This window comes from Vigna angularis, chromosome 2, assembly GCF_016808095.1.
Source record: "Vigna angularis cultivar LongXiaoDou No.4 chromosome 2, ASM1680809v1, whole genome shotgun sequence".
Taxonomy (NCBI): domain Eukaryota; kingdom Viridiplantae; phylum Streptophyta; class Magnoliopsida; order Fabales; family Fabaceae; genus Vigna; species Vigna angularis.
Window position 1 is genome coordinate 25,065,502 of NC_068971.1, and position 26,704 is coordinate 25,092,205.

The following is a 26,704-nucleotide window of genomic DNA, read 5'->3' on the forward strand; positions in this document are numbered from 1 at the left end:
GAAAAAAAAGCGATGACCCACTTGAAATTGACACACAAATACGAGGATCAAATGAAGGTTTAAACCTAATCTCAATCTTAAATTTTAACTATATTGTGCATCAAAGTGATATTTACCCCGAACCTTAACAATTGTAAAATAAGGACACATTTAAAAAGCAAGTTTAATCTAAAACAATTTCGATAGGTAATAATGTACATATTCCAGAACCATCTCAAATCAAACCAGTAGCAAACATAACGAGCATGATGAAGCGTTTGCGTAAGAAGTACTTGATAAGTGCCACCCAACATCATAGTACACAAAAACAAAATATCTCCAGCTCAACATTAGAGCACGTTGTTAATTAGATCCATCTATATCTACGCTGCGTTGACTCCAATCTATTCAACGACTACCTGCACTCTCGCAGTGTCTCTCTCCATTCCCATTCTCCCTCTCGTCACAAAAACAATGCCTCATTCTTCTTCTTCTTCTCCCGTTTCAACCATTTCCAATCTCCGTATTCGCGCCCTAATACTTTGGTCCTCCAAGAACTACGCAATAGCTGCATTCGTTTTCCTCCTACTCTTCTCCCTCACTCTCTTCTCTCACTTGGATTCCCGTTCCCGTTCGCATTCCCGTTACCCCTCCCATCCACGCTCCACCCTCGTTCCCTTAACGCTCCTCCATAACGCCAACCGAACGCACGCGCGTACGTCCCTACCGATCCCACGCGCCTCCCTCCTTTTTCGCCTTAACTGAATCCGGAATTTCCATCTGTGTGTGCAGTTTGCTTGGACGGGAGCGCCCCCGGTTACCACTTCCAAAGGGGGTTCGGATCCGGATCTCGCAATTGGTTGCTCCACATTGAGGTTTCTCGTTTTGCTTTTGTAAAATTCTGTATGGTTTCTAGAACAGAGAAAAAAATTGGCAACACACTCCAAGAGAAGTTTGTGTGTATGAGAAACAATTCTTGAGGTGAAAAATATGAAGGAAAAATGAAACGAACTTTTAAAAGTTAAAAATTAATTTATTTTAGAGATAAGAATTTAGAAGAAAAAAATCTATGCAAGTATTTATTGCTGTGTTTTTCTTTTTCTCTTATGCTGAAAATTGAACAATACCAGATTTCTGTTTCCGTACTATCGTAGCCTTATACAATGTCCGCTGATACTTAATCCACCTTTATTATTAAATAGAGAAATGTTCTCAAAACACTCCGGCATAAAAATGTAATATAGTTTGGGACTAGTATAGTCACTGAACTATATCTCCATGACGTATAGTTGAATTTTATTAGCTCTTTGTTGATAACTGAAAACTTAGAAATCTGTCACATAGAAATGATGATTTTTAACCATGTCATAGTTAATCTTCTGACACACCTTTTTCAATGCACTCTTTAGAATTTGTTCAATCTGTTGAAAATCCCGAAACAGTAAGGATTTCATTCATTTCTTGTTTAAGAAGTCTTCTTCGTGATTTTATAGTTTCTAATGACTTTTAACTGATAATATAAAGCATGTGAGAAAATGTGTTACTAGCACTTCTCTGGAAAGTATTATTACCTTCCTGGTTTCAATTGTGTGCGCAGGGAGGAGGGTGGTGCAATTCAATAGCTTCATGTACTCAACGAAAATTCACCCATTTGGGGTCTTCCAATTATATGGAAAAAAGTATTCCTTTTTCAGGAATATTGAGCTCTGACCCCTCTCAAAACCCAGGTTAGATATCTGTAACTGTAACGTGCTTATATCGTTGTTTTAACTTTTAAATTCCACAGGCTGCATCTGTCTAGAATTTCCAGCAATATCAAAGTAGGTCACAAACAGATGCAACTTGCAATTTAAACCCTTGACTTATGTACTGTCAAAGTAACATTAACTGCTTTTATCACACGATGGTACTTGCTTGTCAACTATATCTTGATATCTTTCTTTCTTTACTCTAATTCTGTAGGAATTTACAATTTCTTGAAAAGTTTAGCTTCAATGCATTGATTTATGACATTTTCTTATTATCATCCAATTGTGTGATGCTTGCTACATTCTCATGATTGAATGATATGGTGACAAAGTTTTAGAGACATAGTAAGACATCATTGTTCCAGTTTGGGCATTTTGGTATTCTGGGTTATGTTGATTTCTATTGTGTCGTTAGACAGATCGTGGAATAAATTTTTACTGTTCTAATATTCATGACTGATTGTATTGGTGACAGTTTCCCTCAAATTTGAATAAGTCATATCCAGCTCACCCTGGATATGCATATGTGGCCGTTGAGTAAATTTTACTGCCAGAAAGTGTAGAATGTGTTTGTATGTTGGCAAAAATAGATAGATAGATAGACGATCTGATATGTTGAGTAAATGATGTTACTTCATATTGAATAAGTGATCTGTCAAACTTATTCAGATTTCTTTAACTGGAACAAGGTGAAGATTCGCTATTGTGATGGTGCATCTTTTGCTGGTCACCCCGAGAGTGAGGTTAGGATTGATTTTACATTTGACAGGAGTGATTTTACATTTGACACTGGTTGTTGGTAACCTTTATATGTTTGGGTTTATGTTAATGTATTTTTTAAAGATATTTTGTACAGCAGAGAGGAAGTGAGTTATTGTTCAGAGGCCAGGTCATATGGGAAGCTATTATGGATGAACTCTTATCAATTGGCCTGTCCAAAGCAAAGCAGGTTATACTTTCATCACAACAATCATCCAGCATATCTTATAAATTTTTCTGAGCTTGTTTCGAACAAATAGGCTTATCAAAATGGATATAATACCTAGTTTTTAGTTTCCACTCAATTTTATCACTTGCACTATAAAGCATTAAATGAATGGACCAACGTGGTCAATATTCTGTTTGTTCCGCACTTATTATCCTCATGCGATGCATAGTGAAAACCATATTATGCAATTATTCTTGTAGAACATGATCAGACTTAGATGAAGGAATATAGAGAAATAATGAATATTTTATTTATTGAATTCTGTTCTCTAGATCTTGGTCAGAGAGATGACAAGTTTGAGATAGAAGAGTATCAATGTACAGAAAGAACTCTACATCCTTGTCACGCTCTCAATAATCCTCCAAAAAGATAATTTTTTTCTCCTCCCTATTTCTTATTTTTAAAGTCTTCTCAACTAACTGGCTGTAATTGACAGCACGATTAATCACTTCTACATAGTAACTGCCATTGCTGTTATGATTGCTGCCAGCACAACAGCAGCATTGACTAACAATCTTTACTCCCTGCACTCTAGTAGAACTGGATAAGATACTACCCAGTCTTTTTAGAGGTCTGGACTCTTGAGCAAACAATTTTCCCAAATAATTATGATGTCCCGATTTGGAGCTTCACTGTAGTTATTACCTAGTTGGCTATCTAACTGTAAAATTCTGTCACAACTGTGAAGGAAAATTGCTTTGAGGCATTTCTATTTGGCCTAGCCTACTCCTATAAATTTCATTGATTGGAGGTTGACAATCACTCTCCTTTGTATTCTTTCAAGTATATCCTTTTAATTGGTGGTCTGCAATCATAATTGTAAAAGATATATGATTTGATCTTAGTAATTATGTACAGGCTGATAATTAGGTATATTCTCTGTTAATAGCCATTATTAGGTTTCCCAATATTATGCTGTGAAAGATCTTGAGTAAAGAATTTACATGTGTGATTAAACACACTATTCGCAAGAGAGAAACTCTTTATGGTATCATAGAGCTAGGTTTTCTTTTTCCCTATATTTTTCCCTCTTCTTTTTTTTCCGCTATGCACGTTCACATGACATTGTTCATGCGGCATTGTCCATGAAGTACTGTTCACTCTCACTGTTCATATGACACTGTTTGTGCGTTCTGTTCATGCAGTCGCTATGATCTTCCATTGACCACCCTCAAGCCCTCTAAGAATCACCATCGTGCAAGAATCACCACCTAACTCCATTACATGCGTTACCTATCTTTGACATGTCTGTCTCAAGTAACAACCTCCCTGCCACGCTTCTCCTTCCATGAACCACTTTTGGGCTTTGCTTTTGGGACAATATGACTCCATGGCTTTTTCTGATTAGCTTTCGCTCATTCTCTTGTGACTTTTACCAACGTTTCGAATGATCCCATGCAAAAAACTCATAAGGACAACAAATTACAGCACTTGGCATTTGTTGTTCAGTTATGGATTCAAGGTCAAGGCAGAACATTTACGACTTGCTATGATGTATGGCTACGACTAAGAAAATTTATTCAAAAAGTTGTTCATTTCTACAATGTACTCACCGACTTGATGAACATCAAGTTAGAGAACATGGACCTGCAAACATATCTTGGAAAGCTTGATTACCTGGTTGCAAAATATTCTACTTCCATGTCCTTCACAACTAATGCAGAGGCATTCAACAAACAACACATTCGATTTTTCATGGTACTTTCTCCTGTTGGACTTCCACCAGACCTTGAACTTGTTCATAATCAAATTCTTAGTTCTACCATTACTAAATAGGATGCGATTCAGGAATAGTCATTGCTTCTCTCCACTCCTCATACTTTTGAAAGCACTTCAACATTTGGTGAGCTAGTCTCTCACTCCTCTCATCATGGTGGTCACAATGGAAGTGATGGTGGTCATGGAAATTCCCCTTGCAACTACTACAAATTTTGGGGTCATGTTGAAGAAGAATGTCCCACCAAAGCTCTTTAGTAGCCTCAACGAGCAATTGTGGCCCAAGCCACCACTCCTACTTTAGATATCATAATTTTTGCCACTGAGTATCATGAGCTTCTCAAGCTTCGAGCAACTGACCAACTTACATCAATTGTTTCAGCTATGACTCATTCTAGTAATCTTGTAACTTTTGTTTTTGAGTCCTCCTCAATTGGACCTTGGATACTTGGTTCCGGTATCTCAGATCTTATGACTCAAACTAATCTTTTTTTTCTCTTGTCTGTTAATAATTTTGTTCTTGTATAGAATTGAAGCAGGGGATGGATGATTAGAAAAGGACATAAGTTTGAAGGATTATTTTGTTTTATCCCTCCAATGTCATGTGTCTCTTGTACCTCTCCAACTCTTGTACACCAACAACGCCTTGAACACTTGAGTCTAGAAAAAGTGTGTCTACTTGTTCCTAGATTTTCTACCACTAAGTCTTTTCAGTGTGAGCTTTGTCAACTAGGTAAACATACTTGTACCTGTTGTGGTCCTCGTTTCAATAAGTGTGTTGCATCATGATATGCTTTAGTTTACTCTAATATTTGGGGCCCTAATCACGTTTGTTCCACATTAGGATATTTTTATTTAGCCAATTTAATAGACAATTTCTTGTACTTGGATTTTCCAATGAAGAATCATTTTCAAGTTTTCTCTACTTTGCAAAGTTTTTTTTTCTTTTTTAGAAATTGAAACTCAGTTTGGCTACGAAATTAAAATTGTACGAATTGGTAATACAAGTTGTCTTGCCATTTCAGTCTTTTCCAAACTCAAAGGAGATTCTTCATCAAACATCATGAGGCCGCACACCAAAACAATATGGTGTTGTTGAGTGCAAAAAATGCTATTGGGTGGAAACAAATCACACTCTTCTTCATTTTAATGTTCCTTTATGCTTCTCGGGATGTTCTTCTTATTGCATGTCATCTGATTGTACACATACCTTCATCCATTCTCAACAATCAAATTCCATGTTCCATCTTGAACCTTAGAAACAAACTTTGTTTTTTCTCTCTCTGTATCTTTAGGTTTTGTTCACAATCTCACTCTATGTATTTCTCTGCTAAATTTGTAATATGTATTTTTCTGGGTTACTCCCAACTCTTGAAAGGTTTTTGATGTTTCTCTCTTTGACTACAACTGTATCTAGTCTCTACTGATTATACATTCTTTGAGACTACTCCTTTGTTTTCTTCCAGTGTTGAAGACATCTCTCTTGAGGTTCCACCTATTGTCCCGACACTTGTAGTAGTTTCCATTGCACATCCACTTCTCACATGTGACCAACAAACATGGGCACCATTAGAAGTTGCACTTTATGATCCTCTAGCTTGATCTCTTGTTCCAACTTCTCTTCCATCAATATCACGTACACTTGAACCTCCCATTGCAATTCGTAAAGGTATTTGTTCCACTTATAATCTTAAACCTTTATATGCCTTTGCTCGAAATTCTGATTGTTTATCTCCTTCCTATTTTACTTTTATCTCTTTGGACTCTGTCTATTCCAAAGTCTACAAGTAAAGCCATGAATGGCCACAATTGGCAACAGGTGATGATTACAAATATGACTACTTTGGATGCTAGCAACACATGGGAGGTTGTTCCCTTGTCTCGAGACAAACCACTATTGGGTGTTGGTAAGTCTATACAGTGAAGATTGCATCTAACATTACAAATGATTGTTGCAGAACTCGTTTGGTGGCTAAGAGTTATACTTAGACTTTTGGTGTAGGTTATGGTGACACTTTCTCTTGTGATCAAAATCACTTTGTCATCTTTTTCTTGCCATGATTGCCATCCGCCATGAGCCTTTTTACTTGTTTGACATAAAAAATGTCTTTTTGCATGGTGCGTTGCAAAAAGAAGTGTACATGGATCAACCACTTGGTTTTATAGTATCTGGCAATTCACATATTGTCTTTAGGTTTTGCCGCACATTCTATGGCTTGAAGAAATCTTCCCATACTTGGTTCAACCATTTCAACTAGGTTTTGCTTGAGTTTTGTATGGCTCATTCTAAAGTTGATCACTTAGTTTTATTCACATCATTCTTCGTCTGACATGTTCATTTATCTTGTATATGTTGATGAGATTGTCACTATAGCATTTTTGACTCAAGTCTCACTTTAACTGCTAGTTTCAAACCAAGAACTTCCATCCACTTAGGTACTTTATTGGCATTGAAATAGGGATGGTAAAGTGGGCCTTGCTGAAGTACTTTAATGGCATTCAACCTGTTAGTCTGCCTTGCTGAGCACACTAAACTAGCTGGTCGGAGCAGGCTAGCCTACCAACCCACTTTTATTTTAAACTAAAAATTAAAATTAAAATAGTTTAAAATATTAACCATTTTGTATTATATTTATTTGAAAGATGTAAATATGCAATAATATTGTAACTTAAATCATTAATACTTATAAATTAAGTTTCAATTATTAATTATAATATAGTAATTCAAGATGTAAAGGTAATAATTGTTTTAATTTATTTAATTAGAGACATTAGTTAATCAATCAAAAACTTAGAAATCATTTATATGGTTAAATGTGCTGTAAATATATATATATATATATATATATATATATATATATATATATATATATATATATATATATATATATATATATAACAAATTTTAAAAAAAAGTTGGTGGGCTGGCTCACCTTTTTGTGGGGTGGGTCAAGATTTTCAACTCATTTTGCTAGGTGGGCCGGTGGGCTGAGCCAAAACATGCCAAGCTAACCCATTTTTCCATTCCAACATTGATTGAAGTTGTGCAATTCTCATTTGGCATTGACATTTTCGAGTGCTTCAAACTTTTTGACCAATACTAGTATAATTGACTGTTGCCCCAACTTTAGTGCTATGGATCCTAATTTAAATCTTCTTCTAGAATAGGGGGAGTGATTGAAAGACCTCGGAAGATATCATAGTCGACTAAGCAGACTTAATTACCTCATTGTCACTAGACCAACCATCACATGTGTAGTTTGTGTGGTTAGCCAATTCCTAAAGGTCTCATGTGATAGTCATTGGGATGCTGTTGAACACATCCTTCAATACATTTAGAATGCACCAAGTTGCGATTTAATACATGCAGATGAAGGCAATTTCAAAATTGTTTGTTATTTTTTCTAGTGTTGATTGGGTAGGATTACTATAACATAGGAGGTTCACTTCTGGATATTGTCTTCTCATTGGCGGGGACTTGATTTCTTATAGGAGCAAGGGGCATAAAATTGTTGCTAAATCCAATACTTAAGTTGAGTACTAGGCTAGGGAGCAACTGCATGCGAGATTACCTGGCTTAAGCCACTTCTCTGTCAGTTAATATTTGGAGATACACAGGATACTCGAATAATATATGACAATGAAGCTGCCATTCACATTGCATCAAACCAAGTCTTTCATGAGGCAACAAAACACATAGAAATTTATTGTCAATTTTGTGAGAGAGAAGGTCCTCTTTGGAGAGATCATTACGAACTTTGTCAACTCCATTGACCAACAAGTAGACATGCTCACTAAATCCCTGAAGAGCTATCGTAATGACCACAGCTGTAACAAGCTTTACTCATGACATATGTACTCCAATTTAAGGGGGACTGTAAAAATATGATTTGATCTTAGTAATTAGGGAAATATGTATAGGTGATAGTTAGGGATATTATCCTTTATTAGGTTTCCCTATATTATACTTTGAATGATTATAAATACAAAATTTACATGTGTGATTAAGCACACAATTCACAACAATGAAAAAACCCTTTAATAAACTTTTTGTTAGTTTATATTGAATAACTTCTCTTTAATCTAAGTATTGCGTGAGTTGGTTAACATAAGAAAGTGGTTGTCCTTTATTGTAAATGAACTTCTTTAATAAGCACAAATAATTTCCATATTCTCTTAAATGAACTTGAGCAATAAGAATAGATGGTAACATGATAGATTAAAGCTTTGCTTTTCAATTTGAACATGTGCAATTTCAAGTGTGAAAGGAATTACTGTGTTAGTTCTTGTCTTTTGACATGAATGTAATTCAAATAGCCAGTATTATCTCACTCCAAACTCCAGATTATATGCTTTTGATATATTGGACTGTGTATGAATTATGATGGATTAGCGTTGAATTAAAACTTGTTAGCATTTGATGATAGAAGACTACTTCTGTAGGCGTTGCTCTCAGGATGCTCTGCTGGAGGGTTAGCAGCTCTTATACACTGTGACAACTTCCGGCAATTACTTCCAAAAGAAGCAACTGTTAAGTGCCTTTCTGATGCAGGCTTCTTCCTAGATGAGTAGGTTTCTCTCAACATGCACCTTTTTGTGTCATGATAAATGTAAACTGAAAGTTACCGAAACACCTTTTTATTTTATCACACTTTGGGTGATCTCTGGACGATACTTCCTGAGCAAAAAAAAGTTTTGAATAGTAATGGACCAGAGTTTCATTAACTGCTATTGAGATTTGAAAAACCGCACTACTGGTACATTGAGTTCTAAATTACCTGTACATGGCATGCTCACCATCTCCCATGATGTGTTACTGCGTAAAATAATTAGTATAATCTTTATTACACAAATTTCAGGAAGGATATTAGTGGAAACAGTATAATGAGATCCTTCTATCATGATGTTACCCAGCTGCAGGTGTGGTTTATTTATATAGTTCTAGCAATATTTCTTTTAGGAATTACGATTATACTTATCTGTTAAGTATATTGGTATAAATAAAGAAAAGTACACTGATTTTTTCTCTTAATTATATAATAATCGCAAATCTCGTTGTCAGGGTCTTGCAAAAAGTTTGCACAAAGATTGCATTGATAAAATGGAACCATATAAGGCAGGTTTTTAGTTTCTTATTATACTTTGTTGCCTCAGCCTTTGGTAGAATCTGTAATTGTAAAGTTTGATTGGTTGGTCATATATTTCAACTAAAGAACAACCAAATGTATATTTGTAATGCAGTGTCTGTTTCCACAAGAAATTGTTAAAAACATAAAGACTCCACTGTTCCTTGTTCATCCAGCTTATGATTTCTGGCAGGTAAGCTCCCTTAGCATACATGTTTCATTGTTAACTTTTTTTTAAAAAAAGGTCTCACATTTGATACAAGTTAAAATGTATTTAGATACGCAATATCTTGGTACCTCAAGGATCAGATCCCCTTGGTCACTGGCAAAGCTGCAGACTGAATATTCGCAATTGTAATGCTAACATGATTGATAAACTTGATGGTAAGTAAACACTATCACTACCATATAGTGTTTCTGGATATTTTGTTGAAGTCTTGGTTTACTAATTTATGTAAGCCTTCAATTGGATTAGATTTGGAATAGCACAGATGCTGATTAATGATAATCTAACCTGAAAATAAATATAGTAGCCACTCCAAGGCATGGATAACGTGGGAAATTATGATTGTCAGGTTACCGTGGCTCTTTGCTGAAGACTTTGAATGACTTCCAACAACGAAAAGAGATGGGAATGTTTATAAATTCCTGCTTTATCCATTGCCAAACTGAGATGGAAGTAACGTGGCATTCATCCAACTCTCCTAAAATAAATGATAAGGTAATCATAGTTTTGGAATCTCACATATGCTGTGTAGATAATATAAGTTATATAAATACTCAAGGCATGGAATTCACCCAACTATCCTGAAATAAATGATAAGGTAGGCCTAGTACCTCTGGAAGGTCATACAATGGGAAATTTGCTTTTTGAAAGTTAACACTAATATAGAATCACAACATGGTACTGACATTTTAAGTGCCAAACTTAATTAGGTACTCCTTTGGATTAGCTTCTTTATCCACGTTTCTCCATTAAAATGTGAAGGTCCTCGCTTGCTCAACAATCGACACTAGATTCGGGCGTTGATGCAGTGAATATAGTTTCATTTAACACTAGAGTTGAGACAAACAATGCATTACTTCTTGATAATGGCTTAGCTGTTAGCATTAGCACATATAATCCGTTGGGATTGATCCGTATTGGGGATTTGACAACTTTTATATTAATTGTCGACAGAGTCAAACAAATTCTTCCTCTTTTGCCGAGGCCTGGATCAGTAACGGGACCATAGGCAAAGTAATATAATGTTTTCAAATATAAAGTGAAGCAAAGTAGTAAAATAACAAAATCTTAATTCACATTTTCTGTTTATTTGTATGAGCATTATGTAGTTATTTTATCTGAAACTGAAAGATGTGTCCTCCCCTTTCCCTCTAAACTCACTTCTATACATTAAACAGAAACTTCAACAAAGTACGTCCTAATCTGGTTTACTTTACATTGTACTAGTTTAGTTTTTGTCATACTGTTCCTTTTGCTACCCTTCACTGTTTTTGACCCCTGGAGCAGACAATTGCTGAATCTGTTGGTGATTGGTACTTTGATCGAGAAGCTGTAAAGCGTATTGATTGCTCTTCTTTTCCCTGCAATCCCACTTGCCACAATATGGATCTCACTTGAATACAAAACAAAACATGGCTCCATTTTTAATGCCACATTTATCTCAGATCTTCGTTGCTTGAAGTTCATGAAGAAATATACTTCCATTTATGCTCTTTCTTGAGAGTGTGCCTGGGGAGTTAATCTTATTCACTCTTGCGTGATACGTGTTCTACAGTGTATAGATATTATGCCATGCAGCATGAAGTTTCCCCTTGACCAAGTAACTCCTGCCCGTCGTTGTTATATAACCATTGTATCATTTTTTTGTCAGTATCTTTAAGTTTTTAAATTTTTTTATTGATTTCCTAATGCAGCACACTAAATTTTGTGACTATTATTATTATTATTATTATCTGTACTGTACTTCTTGAATCAAGTTTTTTGTAATACCTTAATTCTAACCGTAGTGTTTTAGTTAGATGTCTTTTCTCAGATTGCCACATTCGTTAACAATGATGCAATGACTCTTCCTGTTTTGGGGTCAATAAAACTAAATTCTTTCACTAAACAAAAAACATTACAGTTTTGAATGGGATAGCTCCGCAGGAATGACAAAATTGCTGGCAATCTGATGGATCAGTAAAGTTTGTGAATGTGGTAGAGACAATTGTACAATGTTGCAGAACCCATCATATACTATCTTTTATTCAGTTAAAAACCAATTTATGGGCTCTATACTGGATGCATAAGTTAAGAAACCAATATATACTTAGAATGTCATTGTTATATAAGAGAAATAAATATGGGTTATATTACAACATATGACCAAGAGTTAATTATTTAAACTCATAACATATCAAGTATATTATTGGTTGCTCGAAATAAAAATATTTAACTATATTCATTAACTTAATATAATGGTTCAGTGTATTGAGCAACAAATTTAACATGGACGTTTAAAAATCATAATAAGTCTATTTATAGAAGATGGTATAACTTTACAATGTCAAAATTTAAGTAGCAGTTAAATTAATAATTGAAATTCAATTAGTAAATAATTAAAGTTAATTCAATGATAAGAAAAGTAGTAAAAACTAGAATGATACACGTACAAAAAGTTATAGAAAGAGGGTTTCTAATCATAAGACTAAATCCAACATTTTGCAGGACATTAAAAGCAGTAAGATCTGGAACAAACCATAATAAGTTATATGGAAAAATTAATACTAGTTTTCTTTTTAGAGTAATAATTCCACGAGCCGATTCACCTAACCTTTGACTCTCCAATTTGTTAGTTTGGGATGCTTTCACATGCCTTACAATTTCCATATTTATATTTCAAAAATAACTTATGTATTTTATTCATTGTGTTCTGAAATGACTTAACTTTTATGTACAATTAAAATTATTATATCCCATAACAGTCAAAACTGTTACTGCACAAGTTCTTGTATAAAAACAAAGTACTTGTATAAGATCTTCTGCAACTATGAATATAAAACAAATGAATATTCATTAATAGTGTGTAAAAGCTTGTAGTGATGTAGTGTTTTTTATTTGAGATACCTAACTCTTAACAACACATAACTGAAGTCCACCATAAAATATAGACAAATGATATTTTTTTCTTATAATTTTTATGAAATGAATAATCATTTGACTATCTTATTATAAAAATGTAATAACAAATATTGAGCCAATAAAGAAAAGTGAATAAAATATTAATATATACATATGTGTGTCATATGAGCAATTATCAAGTAGTTATAAATGTTTAATGAGAATCTAAAAATCATATAAGATCTATCATACAGAAAATATTAGAAGCTAAATATCCAAAAACAAAATAACATATAAGGTTGTGTTACAGACATGTGTGAAGTTAGTCATGCATAGGTATCAACACTTGATTTGTGAAAGAATAGGATACTTAATCCTCTAAATGGAGATTGATGTTAAGACAAAGGACTAGAAGAAAATAGATAGAAAATTCTACTTTCTTCTATATCTAACATGTCTAAATCATGTTCAACTTACAAATAACTCAACACACAATAGCACAATGAATAGAAAATATATTAGGGTTGATGATATGATCATTGATCATGTTTGTGTTAAAAATATTTGATTTGACCAACAACATTAACATTTTTTCTTGTGTCCAATCACAAATATTCTTCACATATTTGTTTTTTTTTATCAAACAAATTTTAAATGGATATATTTTTATTCTAGACTTCATGATATCCATATGTCTTTTTTAAAAATACGATCATTATATGAAGATAATAAAACAAAACATTCGATTTTAAAGCAAGTAAATTTAACTGTATAAACGCACCTTTCACCCTCTATTATTATTGATACACCTATTATGAGTGAATAGAATAAATCATATTTTTCATTGTACAAAGATAAGACATAAAAACTTCTTAAAAGAAAAATATGCTAACATATAATAATAATAGAAGAAGAGACGTTTAGATAATATAAATAATTGTCATACATCGATGTCTTGATGTTTCTAGTTGAATGATTCAAAATGTCTAAAATAAATTATTACAAAAAAAACACTTAATACAAATGACTTCCACGTGAAACAAGGTTAAAAAGAAATTATATATAAAGAGTAATAATATTTTGATACATAAATTATTACATTCATTTTTATTGATATTATATTTTTTCTTTCTTCTTTTATAAATATAAAAATTTATATTTTTATGACTATTTTACTTTTATAATATATATATATATATATATATATATATATATATATATATATAATATGAATGTCAATATGTTATCATACCATTATTCACATAAAAATAAAAGTAAGATTAGGTAACTTTAAAAGTTGCATAAAAGCTTTCAATTCCATTGTGCTATATAAACATTGTCTTACTTATTTCTAAACATGTTTTCTAGAAGATATAATGTTAAGTGAGATTTACACAATAAGTGATGAAAGAAAGTAAGATCGTGTTATATTTTGCACAATAAACTGCATGAAATGGATGAATTAGAAGAACCATTAACCTAAAATGACTATTTGATTAGTAAAAGTTTATGAGAAGGAGATTGTAGTCCTTGTACCTTCTAACAACAAACAAACTTATTTTAAATTCCTATATAATAAACAAACTTATTTTAAATTCCTATATCTTTGCTTTGTGTGTATGCTAAAATGAGAAATGGAATCAATTTAGGGTTATTCATACTTAATACAAAAAGGTAATCCCTAAGTAGATCCACGTTTTGTCAAAAGGATTACTAATATCCTTATTATCATTGCCTTAAATTCATTTAGTGGATTCCAAACCATTGCGGAGAAGCACTCCAGAAAAGAAATGAAACTTTTATAAATTCATTGAGCAAATGAACCTTTACAGACATTTGTTAAGTGAAAGTGTTACATATGTATGATGGACTAAAACACTCAAAGAAATGGATCTAATGGATTAAAAACTTAAATTTTGAATAATAAACTTCAAATTCATTGAGCTAAAGAAAATAGACAGACAAATTGGTATTAATTGACTAGTATAACAACCTAGAAAATAAAATATTAGAATTGATAAGTGTATTAAAATAATGAGACAGATTATTTTATTTTAAAATAATTATATAATATAAATAGAATTTTCTAAACTGGTCTCATTACATAAAATACACTCTATCTTTCTAGAGTTATTTCTCTTTGCTTCCTTTCACATCTCTTTAAGTGTTTTTTCTCCTAAGTAATTTGTTTGATGATGAGGAGGTGCTTAGATGATCATGACATCAAGGCTTACAAATCTAATTGCTCAATTTTTGTTTTAGAGCAAGTAAAATTTCTACTCATTTTTTTCACCTCTTTGCTTCCGTTAATGATCATGCATAGAAACTGTTATGCATGTATCATATAACTCTCTTTTCTTGTTCTTGGTGAATTTAGAATTATAAGAACTCTGTCCGTTACCAATTTGGTGCCTCGTAGGTTCATTTAGGAATTTATTGCGTTTCAAGCGATTGACGGGATGTTTGTGTGGGATGAAATGCTATTTTGAGGTTATGGAAGTTAGACCTTATCTTAGTCGTGTTTGTAGTGTAAATTTAGTAATTACATAAATTATAGATGTTTTAGTAAAAATTGACGTGTTTTGGTAAATTTGATGTATGTTAAATTGGTGTTTTGATAATATGGTGTTATTGTAATTGATATGAGGATGTGTTTGCTACTGTATACTATTTTAATTGTGTGTGATTTTAGAGTGTGCTAGCAAGTGCAATTGGACTTGTTTATGCAAGTTGCAAACTGATATAATGGTTTAAAAGTGTAGAAATGAAATTGGGTAGCTTGTAGGAGTGAAAAAATGGGTTTTTAAGTGTCAATTTGAGTTACAGTAGGATTCTCTAAGTTTTCTAAAGTTTTGGAGGGTCCTAAGGGTCTTTAGAAGTGGAGGGTAGGGTCCCCAAAGTCTAATTCAAAGTGGTTTTGTTGTTTTCATACCGTTGGGCGGTACGGTGGGAGCCGCTGGGCACCACTTTGGAGGTTCAAATAAATGGATTTTTAAGTGCTTTTCCAATGGTTGGTTTGGTTGTTTGATGTCTTTTGATGTATGTTTAAATGCTATATATGTTTATACAAGGTGCAAGTAAAGGAATGTATGTTCATGGTTTCAAAGGTTATTAAAGTTGTGAATTTAGTTCCAAGGTGGAACTCTCTGGTGTGATTCAAGTGTTGTTAGAATGAATGCAGGTAGTTCAACATTGTGGGTTTTTCTGACACTCTAATGGTCATACATTTTTCACATAGAGAAGTTTGACGCATGTGGTGAGAGTAGTAGGAGGTCTTAGTCTTGGGTGCTTCAAGTATGATCTAAGGCGTGGAACAGACTAACTTTGTGAGTGTGGTAGGGCGAAATCCATTAGCAATGACTTTGCAAAGCAGTAGAAGCCACCACAAATGCACAACCCTTCATAGCTCGACATTCATTCTATGTCCGGACAGTCGGTCTAGGTCTTTTTACACTAAGATGTTTGAGTTGATCTATGTTATCCGTATTATTTTTATGTGACATGTTTTAATTTATATGATAGAATGTTTTGAATCTAGCTTACCATGTTGTTTTGTTTGTGTTTGTTGTTATGTTTCCTTTGTTTGGTTTGTGATGATCATCTGGTGGGTGTGAGCAGAAGGTAATGATATGTCGGTAGATAAAGTTATTGAGGAAGATGTTTATGATGCTTCGTTGCAATAGTAATAGATTTATCTGTTTTAGCTTTGTTCTATTTTGTGGTTGAGATGATCATTTTTGTATATAGTTTTGTTATAATTATGTTGTACATAAAGTTTTAAATTTATAGTTGTTTTGGATGACTATAAATTATACTTTATAATCCTTCTTCCAATTGATCTTTTATATTAAACGTATGTTGACTATTGTATAGTTTATGTTATATTTTGAGATGTTACCATTAGGTTATGAAAAAAAAAAGATAAATTATTGTTCTAAATAAAACCTTATAATCAACTCTTAGATGTTACACTTTCTTAGAGGTATCATCCTTTTAAACATTCTAATTTTCAATCACTACAAGAAAAATGATTATTATCTACCGATAATTATATACGGATTTTAATCCGTATATAACATGAGTATTATATACGGATATTATATACAGATCTTAAAAATAAAATTATATACGGATATTATATACGGATTTTATATACAGATATATCCGTATATAAAATCCGTATATATTTTTTGCGCTTGGTGGCAGAAGAGTTTCCTAAGGATAATAACCGTATGTAAGTATAGAAGCAAGTGTTACCCACCGATAGTACATACGGATCTGAAAATTAATTTTATTTCGAAAAGATTGAAATTATATTTCATTCGAACCTTGTTTGGTGGAACACTCGCTTGAGGTGTGTTCTCTCGAATCTCTCTCGATCCCTAGCTCTGCATTCTCCACAAATTGTCCCAAATGTCTCTGCAACCCTAAGCTTAAGTCTCCATTCTATACGCACTGATTCTCTCAAATGTCTCTGCAACCCTAACTTCAATTCTTCACGCTCCATGCACTCTCCACTCTCCACGCATTGATTCTCTCAAATCTCTCTCGAACCCTAACTTCAACCATTCACTCTCGATGCATTGAAACTCTCATCTCTCGAACGCACTGAAACACTCGAGTTGTGTTCGTGAGAAAAACCTTTTCCCTAAATCTCCTTGTGCCTCGTTGAGGAATCTCATTCAGCACCTTCGTTTCACCTCTATGGTTCAGTGGCGGTCTTCGTTAGGATGATGCTAAGACCTTCATCTGGTAAGTAATCCTTTCTTCCTTAATTTTCGTAGTAATCTCTAATGCTAGTATTGCGTAAAATCGAAAAAGGGTCAACCCTAATCTGTGTTTAATTCATTCAGGTTACCCGCAATAATTCGTTAATAAGCATGAAAAGATTTTAGAATTAGGGATTTACTAGTTTTTCTCTATTACCGAGTAATATGATAAGCAATACTTTGCTTTGTTTTTGGATGTTATGGGTTTGATTTTGAATTTCTTAATTTGACATCTGAGTGGGTTCAGCTTAGTTGTGTTAGATTGTAGAGATTTGATTTTGGTGAGGAGGGTTTTTCCTTTTTCAAATCAATGCATTTTTTTTCATTTACTTTCAATTGTTTGGATGCGAAAAAAATTATGAATTATGGGGAGCTTTGGGGAAGTTAGCGCTTGTGTTATGTTGTGGAGGTAAAGGTAGTGGATAATAGCAGTGATAAAAACTGGTTCAGAGGTTCAGTGGATATGAATATTGTTGATTGATGAAAAGAAATAACACAATTTTTCTGGATATTGGAAGTGATACATTTACTCTTTGCAAGCTGGAAGCACTTCAACCAGGAAAAAGGGGAGCTGTCGTGGGATTAGTGGAAGAGAAGCATTTCATTCTCCTTTCTTAGATGGATGGTGACGCCGCAGAAGGTTTTTAGTTTTCTTGTCTATGTTGAAACCGAGGAGAATTTTGAAGAACACATGGTCTTGTTCTTGTTTTTGTCTTTATGTTTGAACCAGATTTTTATTTTTATATTAGTGTTATTTTGCTGTGAAGAAGTGTGCATGTTGGTAGCTTTTGTCATTTTCATTTGGTGATTAGATTGTTGCTCACGGTGATTTGTGGTTTCTTTTAGAAAAAGCTGATTTATTTGAGTTGAAAGAACTTGCACAAGGTGTCAAATTATTTTCTTTCTTTGATGAAAGAAGAGAGCACGGTCATTGAAAGTAAGTGGGGTCACGGCTTAAGTTGGTGCAGCTGCCATGTGGAGAAGAATTCATCCACTTTAGAAAGCAAAAGTGGAAGGGTGGTTGGTGATTTAAGTGAAGAAAAGAGAAGTGGCTTACATGATGCATATTTCTTTTATTTCGGAGTTGGTGCAGCATGGAGAGAAGAGAAGCACACTTTCATTTGTTTAGAATACTTTCAAATTTTTTATTCCAGCTTAGGAGTAGTTTTAGTTTATTTTATTTGCTGCCAATTATTTTGATTCCTTAAGTGTTCACGTTTTTTTTTTGCAATTGAGAAAAAAAAAAGAATGGGTGCTAGAATGAGGAGGGCTATTGCGTTTGCCTTTAGGGAAAGTTTTCTTGGCTTCTGCTCAAGAGCAATGATCTATTGCTCTGTAGGAAAACCAATAAAAGGTTTTGTGCATTTCCAACTTTTAGGATTCACTTTGGTGTTTATTGTAACTTGTTCCTTTAGTAGTTTGATCTTATTTGAGCATAGGATGATTGCCAAGTAATATGAATTATTTATGCAGGACTCTCCCATGCCACACCCTACACAACAGTATTTGAGATTGAGGTTCCTCAATGCTCCTGCCGTTATTCTCTCCTTGGCAATGCAAGGAGTGTTTCGAGGATTTAATCACATCTTACCACTTGGGAGCATTTCTTTTCCTTTAGGCACAGCCTGCAGGAACTTAGAGGTGGAGAGGTGAGACTATAGTATTATATCCACTCATCATTGAAATTAAGATAGTCTGTAGAAGTCATAATTCCTAATTTCAGATGTTAGTTCTTATAATCAGTTTTTCCAAGATTTTCTTTAGTTTCACCTGTTTTATCTTACTTACACTCATTTTGTAAATCACGGTTCCTGACAAGTAGTGGTGTATGGTTTATGTATCTAAAGCGTCAGAGTAATATATATTTTTTCTTTCCAGACTCCAGGCAATGACATGTTATACTATGGGGATTCATCTTACAATCAAGAACTTGTTTCTTTGTCTAAGCTCGTTCTTGAGAACCTGCTTAGTGCTGTTCAACAGGAACCTTCCCATGTATCATCATTTTATCTAAATTTGTTGTTTGATTAATTTAACCAATTATAAATATTGGTTTATTGTGCTAAAATATAGGCTGCTCGAGGAATTATGGCACTTGAAGCTTGCAATTGCATTGCATCATCTTTTATGGTAAGTTGTTCTTTAGTTGTTTGAACTTTCTTCTCATTATCATTGACGTGGGAAAAAGGAGGATTCAAATTTCAATTTATAAATTCCTGAAAAACATTACAAAACTATTTCCGGTTTAGGAATACTACCCAGTCCAATGGGTATCTAAATCAAAATGAAGTTAACCCATTAACTGGGTTTGTAGCGTGTCTATATGTTTTGCGGATCTAAATCATGCCCAGAGTCTACCACAGCCTTCTGATAACGGTTTCTTTCTTGATTAATGGCAGCTAAACAGTGAATTATCACCTGTTTGCCTTACACTGATAGAAACTGCCAAGTCATGTTTGAGTGCCAAAGACAAATACCTTCAGTCAACCATTCAACTCTTAAACAAACAATGCCCAACTCTCTAGGGACAATGGTATCCACTTCAGTATGATTTGCGCTCTTGCCCTTCTCTCCCTTTTCATTATTTTTCTTTCTTTTGAAGGAGATGATTGTCATTTCATTTTTATAGGAATCAAATATATTGTTTCTAAATTTGGAGAACCAAATAAAAACAGGCTCCATATTAAATTTTACATGTTTTCAATTGTCTCTATTATATACTTTTCCTAACTGAATATTTAACTAATTTTTTGTTAGCTAATGCATCTAACAAAATTATTAACGATTGAGTTCTTGTCATTGATTCTTCAATTTGTTCCATAAGTGCCTTTAACTCAGAATTATCCAGTTAGTGATCCCGATCCCCATTTGAAAGCATACTGTTCTGGTTGTATTCTCGATCCACTAAACAAAAATATGTAAGAAACATTCAAGGTAAAGATCGAGTAAATAATCCAATAATGTATCAGACTTTTTCGTCAAGAGAATTCAGAGTTTCTTTGGTTCTATCAGATAAATTTGTATTTATTATATGATTTGATATTGAAATTCTTATCATAGTTCTCACCTGAGAATGAAAGGATGAATATGGAATGGACTTTCTTTTATACTGTCATGCAACATTGTATTTGCATTTTATTAGAACTAACTATAATTATGCCTTTTCTTATCCCTTTGTTTTCAGATTGCTATCAAACTTGAAAAAGGTCTTCCACCCAATAATTATATGTGCAACATTTGCAGAGCTATCAGCAATTGCTTTGGAGTTTCTAGTTTAAGTTAATATTCAACTCTATGTTATACAAGGACCTGTTTGTTTTAGATTTAAATTATTGTAAAAGTTGAATTTGAGTGTTATGAGATATTAATATTAAGTAGTTGTATTTATTTCTTTGAACTCTCTTTATAGAGTATTCAAATAAAATTTTCATGTTTTAATTATTTGATTTTCAACACAATTATATATTATAAATTCTTAACATTTATAATCTGGTAGTAATTATTTATAATTTTATGAGAAGTTTTAATGTGTAAAAATTTTAATATTAATTATATAACTATTAGAAAAAATAAATCTAATTAAATATGTTGTAAACAATAGATACATAAGTACATACTGTATGTAAATTACATACGCATTTATCCGTATATAATATCCGTATATAATTTATATACGGATTTATCCGTATATAATATCCGTATATAATATCCGTATGTAATTTACATACGGATTTATCCGTATATAATATCCGTATGTAATTTACATACGGATTTATCCGTATATAATATCCGTATGTAATTTATATACGGATTTTTCCGTATATAACTTAGCTACGCCTTTTTTATATACGGATTTTTGTCCGTATATAATTCGTATGTAAAATTATTTTATATACGGATTTTTGATGTTATATACGGATTTTAGCGGTATGTAATAGTGATTTTTCTTGTAGTGAATAAAAGCTTCACGAATTAGTGATAACATTTTGTGAAAAAGTTTTCATCCAACATTGTTTCACTTTTTAATTGTGGACACATTTAGAATATTTGACACTTTAGTGAGTTTTTTTCCAATGCTCTTTTATGATTTATGTTGAACAAAGGTTTTTTTGACCTTGTATGCAATAGGTTATACATTATTGGTTGTCTTTCTAAATAAATTCCATGGCGTTTAATTTATATATTGACAAAAAATTCGATTCTTCAACTAAACTCGACTCGAATCCATGTCCAATTAATTCATGAATATCTCTAGTGAGGAAAAATAATTTAGAAAATGGTAGAATTCAATATTATTTATATATTTTTACTTGTTTTTTTAATTTATCTTTCCCTTAAGAAAACCTTTTATTTAAAATCAATATTTGTTTCTTAGATAGGATTACGAGTCTTAAGAAAAAAATATTTTTAACTAAAAATATTAGTTATAATTAACTTAAATTAATTAAATAAAAATATTTATATATTTGTATTCATGTAAAAATATTAGTTGTTATATTTAATCATTTTAACTAAAAATTTAAGGTTCATTTTGGAGGTCCCTATTTGTGTAAATTCGTGTCAATTAGGTTCTCGTATTTTGAAAGAGTTCAATTGGATCTTTTTATGTAAAATTGAATCAATAAAGCCCCTGTCGTTAAATTATGTGGATGACGTTAAATGTGTTGCTTGGTGTGACATGGTGACATGGTGAAGTGGCATTTCATAACAATCGTGGCACACATAAATAGGTCCACATAATGACTAGATGGACGTGGCTAATGAGGCCGTGCCACGTGTCAGTCCCTTTCCTACCCAAAATTAGGGTTTCATATTGGAGGGACGGGGTAAGGCTTCTTGGGCCGTCATGAGTGAGAATTTTGTGCCGTGAGCTGCTCTCAAGGAAGGATGAAGGATTTGGGATTATGGCTTGAAGGAAGTTGACCCTGTGATTTGATACATTGTTTCTGCGTTTGATTTGCAAGTAATGGAGAACGAAATAACTCGTGAGTTTCGTTTCTGGTGAGTCAATGGAGAAGACGAAGATATGTGGGTTGCTCTTGGGTTAATCTGCAGGCAATTCGCGTGAGGTGGAAGAAGATGTTCGCAATCTGTAGCAGCGACAACATTTAGGGTGTGGTCGAATCTTGGTTTTCTTATATCTGTTTGTGGTTTTCTGGTTATTGATGGTGAAGAAGATGATCTCATCGCTGTAAATGGTTCGACCGGCGACGACAAAGTGGTTCTCGTGGTGCGGCTTGGTACGAGTAGTGGCGGAGGCGGCTTGTTGAGGACTGGTGGTGAAGATGGTGGCGATGCTAGGGTTTGGCGGCGTCAATGGAGGATTTGCGGTGATAGTTGAAGACGACGACGATTGGTGGTATTCATGGTGGTGGCCATGAAGGCTCACGACTGACAGTGTGGTTGAGGTGGTGGAGATAGGGTCTGGCGGTGCTAGGATGGACGTTATGACAGCTTTGCGGCACAAATTAGGGTTAGGCGGCAGACTTGCGACAACGCAGGATGGTGATGGTGGCGGCACAGTTGAGGCACAACGGCAAGGATCAGGGAATTAGGGTTTTTGTGGAGAGGATGATGATGTGGCAGGGATGATGATGTGTTAGAATTTAACTGGTTCATTATGGTGTGTTAGGATCTGGGACACTTGGCAAAATCTGGTTCAATCTGATTTATGTGTCAGGTTATGAAATGCTACTTCACCATGCCACCAGGCAACACATTTAACACTGTCCACAAAATTTAATGACATGAGCTTTATTGATTCAATTTTCATAAAAAGTGACCCAATTGAACTCTTACACAGACCTAATTAACAAAAATCTACACAAACAGGAATCTCCGAAATTATTAAACCAAAAATTTAATTATAATTATTAATTAACTTTTTACACTATAAATTTTATTTAGTTCTAATATAACTTTTCACATCATTAAATTATATTAAATAATATTTAATATCAAATGGTATAGAAATTGAAATTTAAATAAAAAATTGTAAAAACGTAATTATATATAAAGAGAAAAAAAAAACTTGGAAAGCAATTTAAAATTGATATGATTATTTACGAAACTTCGCAATTCACTCCTTCATTTGCTAATGTTCCAGTCCACACTGTCCGGCATATCCCGGCGGCAGCGCCGCCCTTTTTCCACCGCCGTCTCCGCCGCCATCGCCGCCAACAGCGTTCCTGCCTCGCCGCTCCCTCCCTCATCCTTCACCATCCGGCCCCCAGTCCACCCTTGGCCTCGCCGCCTCACTCCTCTCAACCTCGCTTCCCTCATCTCCCGCCAACACGACCCCGACCTCTCTCTCCAAGTCTTTCACCACGCCCAATCCCTCCACCCCTCCCTCTCTCATGCGCCGCAACCCCTCCACGCGCTTTTCCTTAAACTCTCACGCGCCCGCCGCTTCTCCATCCTCGAGTCCCTCCTCACGCGCCTCCCCAGTCCGCCGCCAGAACCCTCACTTGTCATCCTCATCCGCGCATACGGCCTCGCCGGAAAACCCCTATCTGCCGTCCGCCTCTTCCTCAAACTCCAACCCCTCCGCGTCCGAACCTCCGTCAAATCCCTCAACGCGCTCCTGAACGCACTGGTTCAGAACAAACGGTACAGTTTAGCGCACTCAGTGTTTAAAAGCTCTGCGGAAAAATTCGGGGTTGTGCCTGACGTTGTTAGCTGCAACATTTTGCTCAAGGCTCTATGTAAGAGCAATGAAGTTGATGTTGCGGTTAGGGTTTTGGATGAGATGGGTTTGATGGGTTTGGTTCCGAATGTGGTTAGTTATACAACTGTGTTGGGTGGGTATGTGTTTAGGGGTGATATGGAGAGTGCTATGAAGGTTTTTGGGGAGATTTTGGATAGAGGGTGGGTGCCTGATGCAACCACTTACACTGTTTTGATGAGTGGATTTTGTAGGATGGGAAAGTTTGTGGAGGCAATTAGGGTTATGGATTTGATGGAGGAGAATAGGGTTCAAGCTAATGAGGTTACTTATGGTGTCATGATTGAGGCTTATTGTAAGGGGAGGAAATCTGGGGAGGCTGTGAACTTGCTTGAGGATATGGTGGCAAAGGGGTTTGTGCCAAATTCGGTGTTGTGTTGTAGAGTTGTTGATTTGTTGTGTGAGGAGGGGAGTGTGGAGAGGGCTTGGGAGATGTGTAGGGGGATGGTGAGGAAAGGGATTCAGTTTGGTGGCGCGGTGGTGAGTACGATTGTGCATTGGCTTTGCAAGGAGGGGAAGGTGGTGGAGGCAAGGGAAGTGTTGGATGAACTGGAGAAGGGGGAGGTTGCGAGTTTGTTGACTTATAACACACTGATTGTGGGAATGTGTGAGAGAGGGGAGCTTTGTGAGGCAGCGAGGCTGTGGGATGACATGGTGGAAAAGGGTAGAGTTCCAAATGCATTTACTTACAATGTGTTGATTAAAGGGTTTTGTAAGGTTGGGAATGTGAAGGAGGGTATCAGAGTGCTGGAGGAGATGGTGGAGAGTGGATGCTTGCCTAACAAATCAACATACTCCATATTGGTTGATGGGATTTCTGTTTCAGGAGGAAAGAAAGAGGAAATCGAGAAGGTAGTTTTGTTGGCCATGACGGCTGGAGTTGATGGTGACTTGTGGGAACTTTTCTTAAAACTTGTGGTCAATTTAGATGGCAATGCAGCTAAACTGGATAGGATATTGACAGAGAATGCAGTGTGATAAAAGAAACTCTGGGATGTGGTGTCGTGTCTGATCTTTGAAAGTTGATCACCAAAAGGGGATTGAATTTCTGAAGGAAAGGGAATCAATGCATGTTTTGTATGTTGCATTACATGTTTCCCACTCCCTTTGCGGCGGGCTTGGAGAGTGAAATAAGATGGGAAACTGAGCCCGAGCTGTCAAATAACTATGGGAGTCCAATTCCATTACCAACTGTTGTTTAGTGAGTCTGTTTTGCGATTCGATTCAAGTAATGAAACAATCTAATCATTCCAGGGTTCAACTGCTCAAGCACTTGGTTGGTTTCCTTCCTAGTAAGATGCACCTATTATAGGCATGCCACTGACTGCGAGCTAGATTTTCCTGATGCTATTCTGGGCATGGCCTTATCATATTATTCGAATGCTTTCTGGACTGTGGTTGCACTGGCATTTGGAATTATTTCATTGTGGTAATAGAAAATTAACATCAAAAGGAAAATGTTGATATTCTTTCTCATGCCTATGGTTAGCCTACATCGTATAATATTGGTCTTTGTAACTTGAGTCTAATATGGTAGCCAATTCAGTTGTGTTAAATTATACAAATATACTTCAGTAAGAATACATTATATTGAGAGTGTCGCATAATAGGGGGAAAACTTAGAAAACAGAGAATAAATTGAAAAAAAGAGCTTGTGAATTTGGAATTTAGAAGATCCAAGATTTAGTTATGCGCCATGCTCACAAGGTTGAAGTGTAACATCAAATTGTCAGACCTTCGCTGGAAGATTCAGTCCCAAGGATGTAGGAGAATGAGCCCTCTGGAACAAAATCAATCTCTAGTGTGCATGACTTATTGCTTGAATGGAATAACTTGCTTCACTGTTTTCAGTTCTATACAATTATGTAGCCTTTTCAATATCTTCATTTGGTAGTCTTAACTTTCTTCATTACAGTTAGCACATTCTGCTGTACTCAATCTTCAGAATCTCCAGTTGGGCACTTTTTGGTACCTTTATTTCTTTGGAAATTGCACCAAACTTCAAAACACATTTGTAAAAAGTCAAGTTGTTGCAGTTGAGATCTAAAGCGTTGGAACGCTTCAAACTACCTCTGAAAAGGTTCAAACTATTTCGATTTGCATTTTTGTATGTTTCATTAATTTCTTTCTTTTGTTTAAAACATGACAAGCCGTCCTATATTATGTCATTATCGCGTACCAAATTTTAATTATATATGTATAATAAGTAATAAACCTAACAAATCGTTAAATGAACTAAGGCAGAACCACAAATTCATATAAAAAGATTATATTACGTGCTGTGTAAACCAAGGAGTTGAGTGTTCAATTCGTGGAATTCATTTGACACTCCGAATTTAAATTTTGACCAGATTTTACTTAGCTTTTATTCTAGTCAAATTATTTTGATACAAAATCTTCAAACACAGGTAGATTAGGTTTATCAACTAAAAATTATTTATATATTCAGGATGATAAAAGAAAAACAGTAATACTTCTGTAAACAATGTTGGAGATTGAGTTATAATAATTGAAGAAAGTGCAGTGACTTATAGGCTGATTGACCTCT

The 26,704-nt window shown here is 34.5% G+C and overlaps 2 protein-coding genes and 1 long non-coding RNA gene across 4 annotated transcripts; all 3 read left to right on the forward strand.

The window, feature by feature from the left end:
* The first annotated feature begins 274 nt into the window (after positions 1 to 274).
* On the forward strand, positions 275 to 11,535 carry LOC108329260 (pectin acetylesterase 5). 2 transcript variants are annotated; one of them, XM_017563395.2, is made up of 12 exons: positions 275 to 694; positions 772 to 854; positions 1,577 to 1,706; positions 2,397 to 2,470; positions 2,587 to 2,676; positions 8,875 to 8,999; positions 9,291 to 9,351; positions 9,494 to 9,547; positions 9,673 to 9,750; positions 9,836 to 9,941; positions 10,133 to 10,278; positions 11,071 to 11,535. In XM_017563395.2, the coding sequence occupies exons 1-12, from the start codon at positions 454 to 456 to the stop codon at positions 11,179 to 11,181; spliced, it is 1,299 nt and encodes a 432-aa protein (XP_017418884.1). In that variant the 5' UTR covers positions 275 to 453; the 3' UTR covers positions 11,182 to 11,535. The 2 variants fall into 2 exon arrangements, with proteins under 2 accessions (XP_017418884.1, XP_017418883.1); XM_017563394.2 differs by having other exon boundaries at positions 276 to 694; positions 2,584 to 2,676.
* Positions 11,536 to 19,494: 7,959 nt separating this feature from the next.
* On the forward strand, positions 19,495 to 20,679 carry LOC128195601 (uncharacterized). Its single transcript, XR_008247270.1, has 3 exons — positions 19,495 to 19,562; positions 19,832 to 19,965; positions 20,617 to 20,679. It is a non-coding gene; the product is annotated as an uncharacterized LOC128195601 (long non-coding RNA).
* A 2,799-nt stretch (positions 20,680 to 23,478) lies between these two features.
* On the forward strand, positions 23,479 to 25,608 carry LOC108326917 (pentatricopeptide repeat-containing protein At5g16420, mitochondrial). The gene has a single exon (XM_017560529.2). It carries the CDS (start codon positions 23,530 to 23,532, stop codon positions 25,132 to 25,134), a length of 1,605 nt encoding a protein of 534 aa, XP_017416018.1. The 5' UTR covers positions 23,479 to 23,529; the 3' UTR covers positions 25,135 to 25,608.
* The last annotated feature ends 1,096 nt before the right edge of the window (positions 25,609 to 26,704 follow it).